Source organism: Erpetoichthys calabaricus, chromosome 18 (assembly GCF_900747795.2).
Source record: "Erpetoichthys calabaricus chromosome 18, fErpCal1.3, whole genome shotgun sequence".
Classification (NCBI taxonomy): Eukaryota; Metazoa; Chordata; class Cladistia; order Polypteriformes; family Polypteridae; genus Erpetoichthys; species Erpetoichthys calabaricus.
In genome coordinates, this window is record NC_041411.2 from 73,592,884 (window position 1) to 73,608,978 (window position 16,095).

Consider the following 16,095-nt stretch of genomic DNA (forward strand, 5'->3'; position numbering starts at 1 on the left):
ATAAATGCTATCTTAAATTTAGCATATACAGTTCATAAATTGTTGTATTTGAAAAGTGCAATACTCCAAAATTTCTGAATTAATATTTTCAGCTAAATATGAACAGCTCCTTTCTTAGGCATCCTTCTTTGAAAATATACATAATAAATACCAAGCTATAAATTGTATGTATTTCATGGAATCAACAGGGGACTTCTTTTCCAATGCCTCTGATTTATTTTTACAGTAATTATCCAGACCTACAGTTTACTAAGAGCATGCTAACCTCAGTACTGTAATATTAAGTACAGTCTACAAAGAATAGAGATGGCCAAAAATGTTTAACTGCTATAAACTTTTTTTTTCCACCTGCTCTGAAAAACTAAAATTTTAACAACAGCCACAGGAAAACTAAAGGGCTCTGTTATATCTGGAAGGCTATAAACCACCGAGGGTGGGATTCAGACTATGTATAAGTTCAATATTAAAGTAAATGTACCCATAACAATAGTGTTTTTTTTTTTGTTTTTTTTTGTATAGTGCTCATCACTGAGTGCAGGCAGATCGCTATGACAGGTTATCACGTAAAATGCAAAAAGGACCTTTACAAATTACTAGTTATTTAATGAGTACACATCAGATATACTGTGAAAGCTCAAGAAACTCTGAATACAGTTAAATTCCAAAGAAACCAATAAAAAAATAACTTTTTTGAAACAGATTAAAAAAAATATCCATTTGTAAATGTGCATTATCCTAATCTGGATTTTCTTTTGAGGAGTGGTATAATACAATGTATTATTCTAGGTATAGTTTGTTCAGTTTTCTTTCCTTTTTTAGGTATTTTCTTACGCAGTAGCCACTAGCCTGGCCACTCCTCACACCCCTCAAAAAGTAAAAAAAATAATAATAGAAAAGTCAGAAAATAAAGGTCTGGATGTTGAAAGTGATGAAGAAAAATGATCAAACACACTAAACATAACTGGACTGCCACCACTAGAGCATGTTTTATTTTTTATAGTATTAAAAAGTACATCTCCAAGTCAGTGCGAGGGACTGAGTTATATTTTTTAGTTTAGTTTTAAACAAAATAAAGTGCCAATTTATATCACAGCCACTATGACACCCTTCAGGTCTACAAAATAATAAAGATGCACTACATTTCATTACTATCATTGAAATGTCACTATGGTGTGATGGCTGCACGTACAAAGTTGAGCACAAATACAAGCAGCAACCGAATTTCTTACTTGTGATTTACTTCATCAAATAACTAGCAATGTTGGTAACAAAAGTTTTTTTTCCCCCCCAAATCAACCCTTAACCTTCCAATATCCTTCATGCCACAGATCCACAGTTCTGTAAATGAAATACTCCCTTTTACTCCTTCTCAGTATTTCTCATAAGTTGTATGATGCCATTTTTGTGGTTTCAAATTCCAATTTCATCCACATTTTAAAATATGTAAAGTGTTGTGAAAGTGTTTTATATTTAGTTTGGATTAATTTGTAATATATTAGGAAGACATACCCATGTATCATCAGTACATGCGATTTTCAAACATCGTGGTAATCTGCATGCACTACTCTTAGAAGTGCCATGGCAGACATCAATAGGCATTGTGTTTACAAATTTTTAATTAGTTCATCATTGTATCATGGTCCTATCCTTCCTTGACGTTTCCTAAATTGCTGCACTACACATGCCAATATTATAAGTCAATGAAAAAGAAAAAAAAAATCCTGCCACGAACAATGCTACTGAACCCCGATACCTAGTTGTGAATCTCTGCTCAACTCCTCCGGCTCACACTTGACTACATTTGTATATTCTTTTTTTTTTTTTTTTTACCTTGACAAATCCTCCCCTTCCTAATAATGCTATTGACCATTGTTTCCCAAATGTGAGTGGCTGTTTGTAGATAATTAAAAAATAATCCCTGAAAAGATTTCACACTTTTATAATTAGGGCTGTGGAGTCAAGGAGTCCGAGACAATTTTGGGTACCTGGAGTCGGGGTCAGAGTCGGCAAAAATGTACCGACTCCGACTCCTAATAAATTTAAATTGTAATGGGAAATAAAAAATACAGCAAGTTCAAATGTCCCATTTCACAAACAATAGTCATAATTTTAAGTACTTCTCTGATGTAAGAATAAAGCCCAGTGCATAGTTGTGTTATTACTAGTGTGAAGTTCAGCTGAGCCATTATACAACCTGAAATTCACATATTGTAATCTGGATTATGGTACATTACAAAAAGTGTTTTCATTTTATTTTAGATATAATGTGTTTAACAAGTTCATGCGAGTGTAAACAAGTGTAATGATGTAGGTGGAGGTGTGTGCTATGGCCTGATGTGTGTTCTTGTCTACTGTTTAAACTGGCGAATACAATAGAGAGTCAACTTCCTAGCTAGTAGTTCTATGCTTAAATGACGTGTATGTTGCCTTCCTTCAATCAACACGGAAAATACATTAGCATATTAAATACAGAGGAGTCAGAGTCGGAGTCAGAAGTACTGGAAACTAAGGAGTCAGAGTCGAAGGATTTATCTACCGATTCTACAGCCCTGTTTATAATCACTCACATTGTTTCACTGCACGTGATGAAACAAACAGACAACGATAACAACTACTGGTGCTCTAGTTATTTCAGTTAAGTAAAAACAATGACTTTAAACTCTCTTGAAAAGGCAAGAATGTTTTTCACACAACAAAATATGCAGTAAGCATCAACTTGACGAGATGAAAATGTAAACATGTGAGATAACACACTGGACAGAGCAAGCTGTGAGTGAACAGCACAGCCATCACTCAAAAGGATTTCACGGCACAGCAGACGTGACAATGTATACAAATGTGACCAAAAAAAAAAAAGTGTGCTTTCTTTGTGAGGATGAAAGGACCTGAAGTAGCATGGTGCTTGGCTGTGAATGAGGCACCTTTTAAAGAGGGGGGAGAAAAAAAAAAAAAAAAGATTCAAGAACAACTATAATGAAAATGCTGGTGCACATACTGAATCACAAACACACAATCACGCATACTGAATGACATACATATAAAATGGTTTGGTGGAGACAACTAAAGAAAGATGAGTATTTCTCATTTGCATAAATTGTTGGTTACACAGTGTCTGCTACACTGATCTTTCCTAACCAATATACCAGCAACACACAGTAGGGAAAAAGAAAACATGAGTACAATGAGAGTGATATTAAGTAAATGACAGTTTTTTACAATTCTCCCAGGGATTTAAATGATAAAATGTATTGAATATTTAAATACATTTTATACTTTCAAACTAATTTAGGTTCTAACTGTACATATTATGAAATTTTCCAGCCTGTTGTTTAAATGTCTCAACTGAAAAAGGCAAGTCAAGATAAATATGAGTGCCTAAATGAAAACTCCTAGAACAAGTCAGGAAAATAAGTTTCTCTACTAAATAGTTAAAACCAAGTTCATTATTTACTGTGATGGTAACAAATCATGAAGTTAACTATACTGAATTAAAAAAAACAGGTTGCAGTCCTATACGCTGCTACATTTTATATAAAGCAAAAAAAAAAAAAAAAAAAACTTACTTTCTTGGAGTTTTTGCATATTCTGCTCCAATTGTTTTCCCATCAAGTACCAATGGAGGTTGAAGTCCTTGCAGGGTTACAAGGAGCAACGATGCTTCCTAAGGAAAAACAAAAAAAAGGAACTTTTATTCAATTTTAACAAATGAAAACTGTTGAGTGTCATCTACTGTCAAAGACTGGGACCAATTAAAAAAAAGGGGATACACATACTAATTTTAAAAGACAGGTCACAGAATGTAAACTAGTATGTTATACCACCATCATCTAAACTAATGATTAAAACGATAACAGTTTGATTTTTTTTTTTTTTAATTTGAAATTGATACTGAGTCCAAAATCATTTAGTCATGGTAATGTTGGTAACAAATGAGCGTTCTGTATTCACAGTAAAACAGGTGGAACCAAAATTTCAATTTTATAGTAAGTTTCTTACACCATGACAGTGAAAACTGAAATTACAAAAATATTGGAATTTCCTTTGTAAAAGACCATCCCCGTTATTGTATTTTAGATATAGCATCCAACTCCAGTCTACCATATTCTGAGAGAGGAGTTCCAAGATAAGATGATTTCTCTTTTGAAAATGAAATACAGCTGAAATGGACTAAACCAAACTTGCAAACAAAAAACATTTAAAAGTTCACTTTTTCCTTGCTGTTATGAACAGAATCAAGTATCACTGTCATTCTGTTGCCAAAGAACCTGGACATCTGCCTAACTAAGAGCCGGTCGGTCATGCCTCCCTTAAAGCTTCAGCACACAGAGAAACACCAGTTCATTCAGACATGTGATTTATCAACTTTTCACCCGCTTTGCTCAGAACAAAGAAAAAGCAGAGTAACAATAAACTGTTCCATAAATGCACCTTTTTAATGGAAAATACATGTTTGTTACCTGCATTAATGAGTAACAGTGTCTGCAGAAACATTCAGTTATACATCAAAAACAAAAAAGGGGGGCACTAAAACCCTTTTGTTTTCTTTTTAAGAGATTGATGCTATTCTGAAGATATTGTTAAAAACAAATGGTTGCTCTTTTTAAACCTACAGGAATTCTGGAAACTTGAAGGAAATCAGATAACACATCAAAATCGATTTATATTTGGGCCATTCTGCCACAAGATGGAGGATTTCATTCTACCCTGATGACAAGACAGACAAATGCATTCTCACTGCAGAGACAGCATCCTGAAATATGCTTAGATATGATGTCCACAGTAAACAGACAGCAAAATGGATTATTGTGTGTGCCCAAGTTACAGATTTTGTTGTAAACAAGAAATAACATTGGGACTTGTAGTTTCAGTCATAAAAGCTTTTCATATTCAAATTTAGCAAAGAAAACCATTCAAAGACCTTACTTTCTTATAAACAACCTATTTGAGCCAAACAGCACAACTCTGAGAACGAAAAGTAGAAAAGTTGAAATGAACATGATATGCTACCAGTTCATTAACAGTCTACAAATAAAGTGTACAAATTAAAATCACCTTTAAATCTTCCAGTTTTACAACAGCGCATCGTAACTCCTATCTACCCAGGCACAACGATGTACTGGCAAGAAAGACGCACAATGTAAGGCTGAGGGGGAGTACATGCTCTCCATAGGTTGTTATACTGTTAATATACTAGATACTCTGGAAAGGTAGAGACACCAGAATAGGAGGTAGAGAGCTACAACCCAAACAGAAATGTACAATGTTCTAGAACAGGGGTTCTTAACCTGAGATCCATGGACCCGATGAGATCAGTCTGTGAGGGTCAGATAAAAATTAACATTTTTGTTAAACAGAACCTGCCCGATTTTCCCTATCTCCCACCTTCCTCTATGCTGGAAAAATACTGCTCAGTTTTGAAGACCCAGATAGCATTTCTGCAATATATAAAAATTATTTTACAGTCCCTCCCTTTCAAAGATCCAACAGGACAATGGGAAAAAGATCTCTCACTCAACATATCAGAAAAGGAGTGGAAGGGAGCAATGCAGAGAAATAATTCGAGCTCCATTAGCGCCAAGCATACAATTATTCAGCTCAAAATTATATATCTGTCTCACTTAAAATTTTCAAAAATGTTTTCTGGGCAAGATCCAACCTGCGAACGCTGTAATCAAGTCCCGGCCTCACTGGGTCACATGTTTTGGGTCTGCACCAAATTAACATCATTCTGGACAAATGGTGCCTTTCAGACAGCCTTGGTGTCACAATCCCTCCTAACCCATTAACAGCTGTGTTTGGTGTTCTTCCAGATGGGCTTAAAGTGGAGAAGGACAAACAAACTGATTGCCTTCACTACACTATTGGCACGCAGACTTATTTTGCGAAACTGGAAGAATCCTAACTCTCCTCTTTTAAGTCAGTGGGTAACTGATGTTTTATATTATTTGAAATTGGAAAAAATCAAATTCTCAGTTAGAGGATCTGTGCAGAACTTTTTCAAAACCTGGCAGGATCTAAATCAATAATATTTTAGAATAAGCTCTTAAAGCACCGAGGAAGTAGATTCTCTTCCTTTATCTGCCTATTAAACTCAATGTATTTATTTTTACTAGCTTTAAGTTTTATTCCATTGGCCATGCTCTCTTTCTCTGGGGGGGGAGGTTGATTTGTTTTCAATCCTATTTTTTGTAAAAACTGATCTATTTGTATGGAATGATTTCAATAAAATCAAAAAAATAAATAAATATATAAAATAAAAAAATTAACATTTATATTCATTATATAGCCCGGTACTGCTGATTTAGATTAGATGTAATAGTAGTAAACATAGTAGTAGTAATTTGGGCAAGAGGATTGTATTTCATAATTATAATGAGTGACCATTACTTTTTGCATAAAAAAAGGGGTGTTTTTTTTTTTTTTTTTTTTTTTTAAGATTGTTTACTTTAAAAGTTTAATAATACTTTGTCTATGTCATATACATTTGAGGCAATCAAATCTCAATGAATAAAGTACATTATATTCATTGCATGTAAAGTTGTGTTTATGTGAATATTTCTGGGGAAGGTGGTCCATAGCTTTCATCAGATTCTTAAAGGGTTCCGTGACTCAGAAAAGGTTAAGAAACACTGCTCTATAGGATATTCTGGTTACTTTGTGTTCTCCCTAAGAACTACCCAAACATGTATTAACTTTGTAAACAAGCAGGCTATTCTGTACAATTGTCTGAGGTACTAAACTGTAGTTTGCCTTTTATACTGTGCTATTAGCTATAGGAAAGTACTTGCAAATAAAAGGGTAAAGTCTATCATTCATACTTTGTTCTGGAAAAGTTACATGCAGATACACCTTCACAGTTAAACAACAACCTACGTCATACTCATTAATGGAGAGGAGTTTGAATGCATCCATCAACAAAATAAATGGAAATGGGTATAAACTGAAAAGACTTACATCAGCAGATGGCAACTGCACAAAAGCATAGCCTCTATTGTGGCCAGTTGGTCTGTCCTTGATAAGCCGAATGTTGTTTGCAGATAATTGAATATATGGAGCTAAAGCACCTATGATTGCTTCAACAGTTGTAAGAGGACCAATGTTCCTCAACAGAATGGCTGTTCAAACAGAAACAAAAGTTAGTAAAACAATATGCATTTTAATGCATGAAATGGCTGTTTAGGTCCATACATCAATCCAGTATGTACTTATTGCGCACCATACAATTCAACCAGACAAGGCAGAGATTCCCTTTTAAATATTTAATGTAGCAAATCTCCAGTCTTCTCTGAGGCAAACATACAAATCTGAGGCACTGATTTAGTTTATTTTTCCTTCATTTTTTTCTACTAGATAAGTATGCCATTACCCAGTGAGTATACTGTACTGTTTTAAGTCTGTCTCAGAGAAACCAAAAATTAAAAAGTGTCATATTATACATTATATATATACACACACATACTGTATATTATATATATATATATATATATATATATATATATATATATATATATATATATACACACACACACACACACACACACACACACACACATACATACACACAGCAATGTTCCCTCTAAGCTGAGCGCGTGAGTGATCGCTCACACGAATTCAGAGCGTTGCTCATACTTCCCGCACGATCGCTCACTCCGACCGTCGGAGTTGGTGCTCATAAATTTTTGGCTTAAACAAAATGTCGCTCATAAACAATGTTTTTTGCTCACTATATGCTACTCCTTAGAGGGAACATTGCCACATAGTATTACATATCAGTATGAGCTAGAGAAGTACAGTAATCCCTCACTATATCACGCTTCGACTCTCGTGGCTTCACTAGCGCGTATTTTATATGTAAACATATCTAAATATTTATCGCGGATTTTTCGCTGGTTTAGAGGATTTCTGCGAACAATGGGTCTTTTTGTTTTTGGTACATGCTTCCTCAATTGGTTTGCCCAGTTGATTTCATACAAGGGACGCTATTGGCGGATGGCTGAGAAGCTACCCAATCAGAACACACGGTTAAATTCCTAGGTGCTGATTGGCTCAGTGACGGACAGCAGCATTCGATTCCGCTTTGCGTTAGCTAGCATCTCGCCTCACTCATTCAGCATTAATGTGTTTCGCTGTTGGTTAGTACCCATAACTAATTTTCTACGTACTTTGTACAGTTACACTAAATGTACGTACATGTACTAACATTTTATACAATTTTTCTTGTATTGTACGTATGTATTGCTGGTGGCCTGTCTATCGTAATGGCTGTAACATATGTGATATAGGAGACACTCGATATCTTTAAAATAACATTTAGGTTTTATTTATATTTACATGTTGTAGATTTTTCATTTATTTTTATATTATCTAATCAATAAACAATTTTTCTTAATAATAATAATAATAATAATACCAGTAATAAATTATGTTCCAAATGAACTGTACCATTTTACAACTGGCAACAATTGCTGGTGTTACCAGCCGAAATCAGCTGAGAATGTAAACATTACCAGAATGCAAATGGTGCATGACTGCAGTGTTCATATTTTAGAAATATGATACTACTACTAAAGGAATAATCATAAAACATCTAATAAAACTAGGTAAGTAAAATGAGTGCATTACAGTATATACAGTAAATATACAATTTTTGTTAAAATATATATTATTACAATGTGTTTAAAACTATTACGTATTAAATAAAACTCCTCAATGAAATACGATATGTATGTTTATGTATGTAAAAACACTGTTTATATACTACGCACAATTTCAACAAATCTTACCTAATATCTAAGAGAATATAAAGGGTTTATGCTGTATAACTGTGCGGGAAATGTTTATAAGAGTGTGGGAGAGTTTATAAGGGCTTAAAATATATAAAAATAACCATATAAACATATGGTTTTTACTTTGTGGATTTTCACCTTTCGTGGGGGGTTCTGGAAAGCACCCTCCGCGATCGAGGAGGGATCACTGTATACCATTATCCAGCAGATATACTGCATGGTTTCCCTGAGACTGATCAATAATTAAAGTGAATGTCCTTAGGACATCTTTTCTTTTATAATATATAGTGATTATATTTTCATAAAATGTCTCATTTCTGAGATTTAAACCTTCCAAAAGAGCACACAGTGGACCATTTAAATTCCACAGAGGCTCAGAACAAAATTTTACTAACACACACATACAGTAATAACTTAACCCTTAACTACTCGCACCACTTCTAATCTCATAAGTACTTGCGCAGTGTACTTTCTGCACCAGTGTTAAAATGGCTATTTATATGCACACTGTGAGGTTGTAATATAAAATATTGCAATAATTTTAAATTGTACATATTTTCAATATAATTTAATACAATATTACTGAATAGTATGACACTGTCTAGAACTATCTGAAAATAAACCTGATCTACTTCTCCAGTTCTCTCTCATTCGTCACTGGTCACACTTTCATCTACTACAGGATTTGCACATGGACCACATTTCCTTTCAGTTGTTGAATGTTCATTCGTCACTGGTCACACTTTCATCTACTACAGGGTTTGCACATGGACCACATTTCCTTTCAGTTGTTGAATGTTCTTTGCATACAAAGTCATTGCAAGAATAATATCTCATCATTGTCATACATATGTAAGTACCCGCATGGTGTACCAAATGCACCATATGGAACTTGCGACTCATAAAACCAGATGGGAGCATACTGGAGCAAATAAAGCGGAGGATAGATGACAGATGCTGCCAGTAGGTTCAAGTAAAATGACACTGGACAAAAAATAAGTGAAATTGGTGTACAAAATACACCAGTGCGGGTAGTTATGGGTCAAGGCTCATTTACAAAAAGCAAAAAAAAAATATATATATTTATCAGTACAAACTTCAGTTATGTATGGACATGAAATCTTCACCTTGCCTTCATATTCAAAGCCTTCTTTACACAGACATGGACAGTATTATTCACACGTTTGATAATCTGGATTAGCCCATATCCAGCTCTACTCAGTGTTTCACCTATTGCAGGGGTTACAGCCCAAACTGGGTTATGCAAATATCAGAAGTCAAGGAAAAAAATAATAAATTTCTCCTTTCCACCATGCTTTGTGAATTGCTCTACCACTGACACTATATATTAAAATAATACAAATCAGAATTACTCCATATAAATAAATACATAAATAGGTCCACGAAGTTTGTTTCACTTACTATCACTGCGGTATTCTGCACTTTGCTGAGCTTCAACTGATGTACTAGTACTCCCCGAGTCAGTCTCTAAAGAAACACAATACATGTATAATTCAGGACAAAAAAAACACTTGTCAAAATGTACATTTCAAGTAAAAAAGTGTTACTCAAAAGGAGAAAGACTGTATGTTAAAAGTACAAAGAAAGTAAATAAAGTCAATGTAGACTTGGTTAACTTGTTCCGCACAATAATTTGCTGCTGGGTAAACACAGCAAAAAACTAACAATGGCACTAGACAAAATACAAAATTTTTTATAACAGGCTGTATTTTAATCAGTATCAATGCATTATTTTCTAATTATATCTAATTTTTGGTTTATTAATACTGTGTGATTGGTGAACAAAGTGAACACAGACAGGAAAGGACATAGGATGGGCTTAAAGACGCTGTATAAAAAAAAGACCAGCAGGTAGTGGCAATGAAAGGTTAAATCCTGCAGGGGTTTCATATTCAAGAATTGCATTTATCCTATAACAATAAAATTGTGTCTGAACCATAATGTGGACACCCAAGCCAATCTGTATTGTTACCACATTGAAGCTCTCCCTCAAAATATGCTTATTCATTTTAATAGGTTTACAGGGTCATAACTGACACATGTGCATAGTAGGAAGAAGTTCTTAATTGCATGTGCTAAATCTTATGATCATATAGCATGATTGGCTAGGCTTGCTGTTAATGATGAATCCAGAATATCTTTGCAATTCTCAAAACCGGGGAATTGCAGACAATGTAAGTGAGGCATACTGACAGTTGTATGCTCCCAGAATAAATCAACACATTTGAAGGGGACTCTCATGTACTAATCTGTCATGCATGGAGTTTTGTTTAAAGTAGTTTGATTACTTACCTACACAGGCAGCACCACATCTGAAACATTTCTGCCTCCGGCGGAAATTGGACAAACCACACTGTAAAGCAGCCAGTTACAGTTGTTATAAAAATATTCTTTCTTCATAAACAGTACATTAGACAATACCAGCAATTTCAATGAACAAACCCATCTTCAAGAAAAATCACAACTTGATCATATCTATTTATAAATTCAACTGCCTGCACTGCAAATTTAGTTGGTGGAAAAAATGGCCACTACACCTTACTACTGCAATGTTAGGGTTTAAGAGGTTTACAATAATCCACATAAGGATCTGCAGCTAGGAGCTGATATAATAAATCTGCCTTAAATGATTCACTACACCGCATTCCACACAAGATACCCAGTTTAGTAACAAAATTGATACCTGCCAAAGTTCAAAGTCATTGTGTTTAGAATTAGAACTACACAATACTTACATTACTGCAGAGCCAGTCTTCCATTTTGTGTTTTGGATTGCTGTATTGCATGATTACATTCATATCTTGTATCAGGAGCTGCCTCTGTAAAATGGAATATGAAAATGTATTTCATTCCAAAATGATTTAAAGCTAGAAAGCCAAAAGGTTTAACTTTCAATGAGAGTATATACATATACACTACTGGTCAAAACTTTTAGAACACCTCAGTTTTTCAGGTTTTTCTTCAAATTTAGTTGAAATGCAATGAATGACTGAAAATACTGAAAAGGTAAGCAGTAAACTGCCAGAGGTTTAAATTTAAAGTTTAGGTTAGCAAAAACTGAAAAAAGGAAATTTTGGAATATTACAAATGGGCCTTCTTCAGGGGTCAACTAATAGGTTACATCCTACAGATGCTTTGCAGCATATGAGGAAATTTAAGTCTTGCAAATTGAAGCAAACACTATGCATAGGTGTCCTGACAGTGTTGGAACAGACTACACCGGGAAAATATTACACTGTAAATGGTACTTAACAAATTGAAATGAGAAATGTAGAAATGTAGGCCTTTCATTTTGAGAAATCGCAAAAAGCAAAAAAATAAATAAATAAATAAATTCCAATTGTTAGCGAGTATAGTGTCCTACACAATCTAAAGCAAATAGAAACGCAATCAGAAGACAAGTCTCTGAAGGTCACCAGCTTGTGTGATCACAGGCTCCCCACAGCACAACAGCTTCAAGTTCAGCTTAACAGTGCTTGAAAAAAAGCAAGACTCCGTTTCTACTGTGAAGAGGAGACTTTGTGCTGCACATTTGACAGGGCCAGTGAAAGTACAAAAAGCAATTCCTTAATAGACAAAACAGGGCCTTGAAATAGCAGCTGTAGACTACTGCAGACTGGAAGAAAGTCTTGTGGACTGATTAATCAAAATGTGAAATCTTCAGTTCATCACTCAGGGTGTTTGTATATCATCAAGTTGGTAACAGGATGGTTCCTCAGTGTGTAACACCAACTGTCAAAAATGGAGGAGGAAGTGTGATGGTCTGGGGGGCTCTTTTTCAGAAGGCAGAGTTGGTGACTTGCAGAGTGACAGGCATACTAAATAACAAATTTTCCACAGTTTGGCTGTTATATTAGCAAAAGATGGCTACTTTGATGAATCAAAAATTAGAACAAAATTTTATACACTTAATTATTCCTCGACTTATTTTTTTTATTTGTCATTATTTATGTCTTGAAAAACTCAGTTGTTCTACAACTTTTGACTGGCACTATACATACATAAAATTATATTTTAAACAATTTACTATACACTTAATTATTCCTTGACTTATTTTTTTTATTTGTCATTATTTATGTCTTGAAAAACTCAGTTGTTCTACAACTTTTGACTGGCACTATACATACATACATAAAATTATATTTTAAATAATTTACTACTTGTTCTTTGTGTCCGATATGGTTAACAAAATATGTATGTACTCAAGGAAGCTTGAAAGCTCAGGATATAGATAAGTTTTTGGAGCCATGGCTTGATAACATTTAAATAGGAATTAATGCAATCAAACATGCAAATAAATAGTAAGATATAAATCAGATATTGCTAATCAGCAATTTCATGTTACAGTTTCAAAGTATTAACACTTCCATTAGTTTATAGGTTATCAATTATAATCCATTCTGAATGTGCCAAACCAGATTAAACCGTTTACCAATTCTAGTACTGGAGCTAAATTTTACTTTTAGACTGTCATCTGGATGCTAAAAGAATCTCAACTCTAGACTTTATTAAGTAATTATTAATATCTCTTAACTTGGAAGGTTTTCCATCCAGAAACCAAACACTGGGCTTTAGCAACCATAGAGCATGCTAAACATGACTCAATTTTGGAGCATTTTGATTGCAAGGGAGATGAAGTTTGCTACAAAACGTTTAATATCATGTTGAAATATAAAAGCAGCATATCTACACAGCATTGCTGTATATATATATATATCGTTTGCTAGGTCAGACTGCAGCAACAGCAAGCAAAAAAGATAATTAACAGCAGTCTGAGGAAACAGAATTTACAGAATATTCTCATGTCGATAGATTAAGACATGCTAGGGCAAAGGCTTTTACAAATAATCAACTATCTTGGTACCACATTTTATCTAAGAGGCACTTATCAACAGCAATACAGATAAACATTTTGCCAAACAGACTAGGCTGGAAAATCCAGCTACCCTCACCAATAATCTTCCATTAACAACTGACTTTTGGACTACACTAACAACTAACAGTTATATCACAATAACATGTCACTACATACAACATCAGTGGTACTAGAGGTACAATATTTTCCAGTCATACATAAAATTGAGAGCCTTGGCAAGAAGCAAACATGAAGGTTCAGGGACAAAGAGGTTTGTGTTCATATTAATACATGAAATATTATGGATGCAATTGCATTATACTATGGGAGCTATACCTTGCTAATATGTTCCACTATGGACCAAGATTTGAAGTGTGCAAGTGAATTTAACATGCATTACAACTGCAATGGAAGGCAACTTGAGCATAACCAAAACACTGGAGGGGTCACTATGTGTGTGTTCTCGGCTGCCAGCCGACAAACTGCGCAAGTAACCAACTACCAAGTATGTCTACATGCCTCTAATCCCAAGAGAATCCCTGAAACTTTTTTTTAAACAATGTAAAGCAAAATTGACAGGTTTTCACTTAATATTAAAATAAATACATGCATAATACATACATAGAACCTTATCTGGGGATTTTTCCCTGCATTATTTTCACCAATACAACTTCTTTCACTGTGTATAAGAAGACTTATATTAACAACTAACAACTATTAATTCATCAAAATGGGGTCAAATCAGTTATGAAATATGACTTCAATTTGCTTCTTATATACAGTGCCAGGAAAAAGAATGTGATCCTGGTTTGCTCAATTACTGCAAATTTATATGCATGTATATAATTATTATTAAATTAAAAACAATGAGTGTTTTCTGGTTTTCAGCCAAAATCTAATATTGCAAAAGGGCCCCTAATTAAACAAAAAAGAGCTTTACTAGGCCAGCTCAAAACTTTATTTTTGTTTAAGTTATTCTGTTTTGTACCTACGTTTGTGTTTTTAATGATTGTCTTGTTGCATAATCCAATTATGCTTCAGATGACAGAACATTTTCCTTAAAGTACTTTTCAATACAGAGCAGAATTCATAGTTGTCTAATATATGGCAAGTCAAGTCCTTACTAATGGCTTTGTACCCTTTTCCACAAAGATAGCTTTCAACATCTTTTTTTTCTGACCTTTTCAGGTACTTCCTTGGACTGCAGCATTTTTTTATTACGTTTATGCTGAGCAAGGCTGGCTGTAATCAAGTCATGCTGTGTTCAGTCAGTGGACACTAAAAATTCCTTGACTTGGGGGCTAATAACCTTTTTGCCACAGTACCAGTTACTATTGGATAACTTTGTTCATTACATAAAATGTGGAAAAAGAGTTACCCTCTCAGTTAGAGGGTTCTTATATATATTAATTACATTATATCTTCACTTAAGATCCGAAAACTTTCAGTGTCAAAAATTGACAATAATGGAGAATCAGGAAGGGGCAAATGCTTTTCAACAGCACTTGATATGTATTTTCATACTGTTTATGCTGAACTGCATTTTGAATATGCTTTCCCCACTATAGTTCACAGCATATTGAGCTTACGATTGGAAATAATTTTTAAGAAGAAGAAAGAATAAATCTTATATTCTTGGTGCACATGAAACAACTATCAGCACTGGGATGCACTAACTGTTATGCCTGGCCTCTTAATCAATAGCTACATAATACCTGTAAAGCTGTTTTTTAATAATATTGCTGTATTCAAATATACTTAAAAGCTTTAGTTATGTATAAAGGTTTGTAAAGATTTTCATCATTTTACACTATAGGACTATTTTCACTGTATACAAAATTATGTCAGTACTTACAATTAAGACCAGAAATACACACTGTAGGACAGGCGTTAAAACATTCTCACTCACATCTGTACTTTTAATTGTTATTAAAAATCTCTAAACTGCCGAAATTGAATATAATCATGTATGTTAAGGTGGTACATAATACATATAAGGAACTAAAAACTCAAAAAATAGAGTATGCAAAGTTCTTTTTAAGATACTTCTCATGTCTGTTCCGATTGTAAAGAAAATAGCTAAACTTTGCAAATGAAGCAACCTGATTGGTCTCCATCCATCTGGTAGCATCTTGCAAGTGATAAAACTTCACAAAGGCAAAACCCCGGCTTATACCTAGAGAAAGTATTCAGATATAGATGGGTATGTTAATTTCCTTGAAAAACTAATAAAACCGTTTTTGTCACCAGCTATTTCTATCCTATAAAAATTATGCTAAAATAATCAAACTTTCTGAAGGGATAAAATTTTCAAACACTCTACATTTTTTTTTTTTTGCTGCTATTCTCACTACATCATATAGGCACAAATATTTCAAATGCTTGCCAAATATTAACAAAAAGACAATTTTGAAAGTAATAATAAAAAAATTA

At 34.0% G+C, this 16,095-nt stretch overlaps 1 protein-coding gene across 5 annotated transcripts in view; it reads right to left on the minus strand.

Moving 5' to 3' along the window:
* Positions 1-16,095, minus strand: part of LOC114669046 (RNA-binding protein 5-like) — a 40,623-nt gene that overhangs the window by 15,764 nt on the left and 8,764 nt on the right. For 3 of the 5 annotated variants that reach the window (XM_051921439.1, XM_028825152.2, XM_051921440.1), the window contains 6 exons: positions 15,765-15,838; positions 11,543-11,626; positions 11,100-11,160; positions 10,209-10,274; positions 6,955-7,115; positions 3,564-3,661 (listed from right to left, as the gene is read on the minus strand). In XM_051921439.1, the coding sequence (XP_051777399.1) occupies positions 3,564-3,661; positions 6,955-7,115; positions 10,209-10,274; positions 11,100-11,160; positions 11,543-11,626; positions 15,765-15,838 (544 nt within the window). The remainder of the gene's footprint in view (positions 1-3,563; positions 3,662-6,954; positions 7,116-10,208; positions 10,275-11,099; positions 11,161-11,542; positions 11,627-15,764; positions 15,839-16,095) is intronic. The other 2 variants (XM_051921441.1, XM_051921438.1) reach the window with 2 other exon arrangements.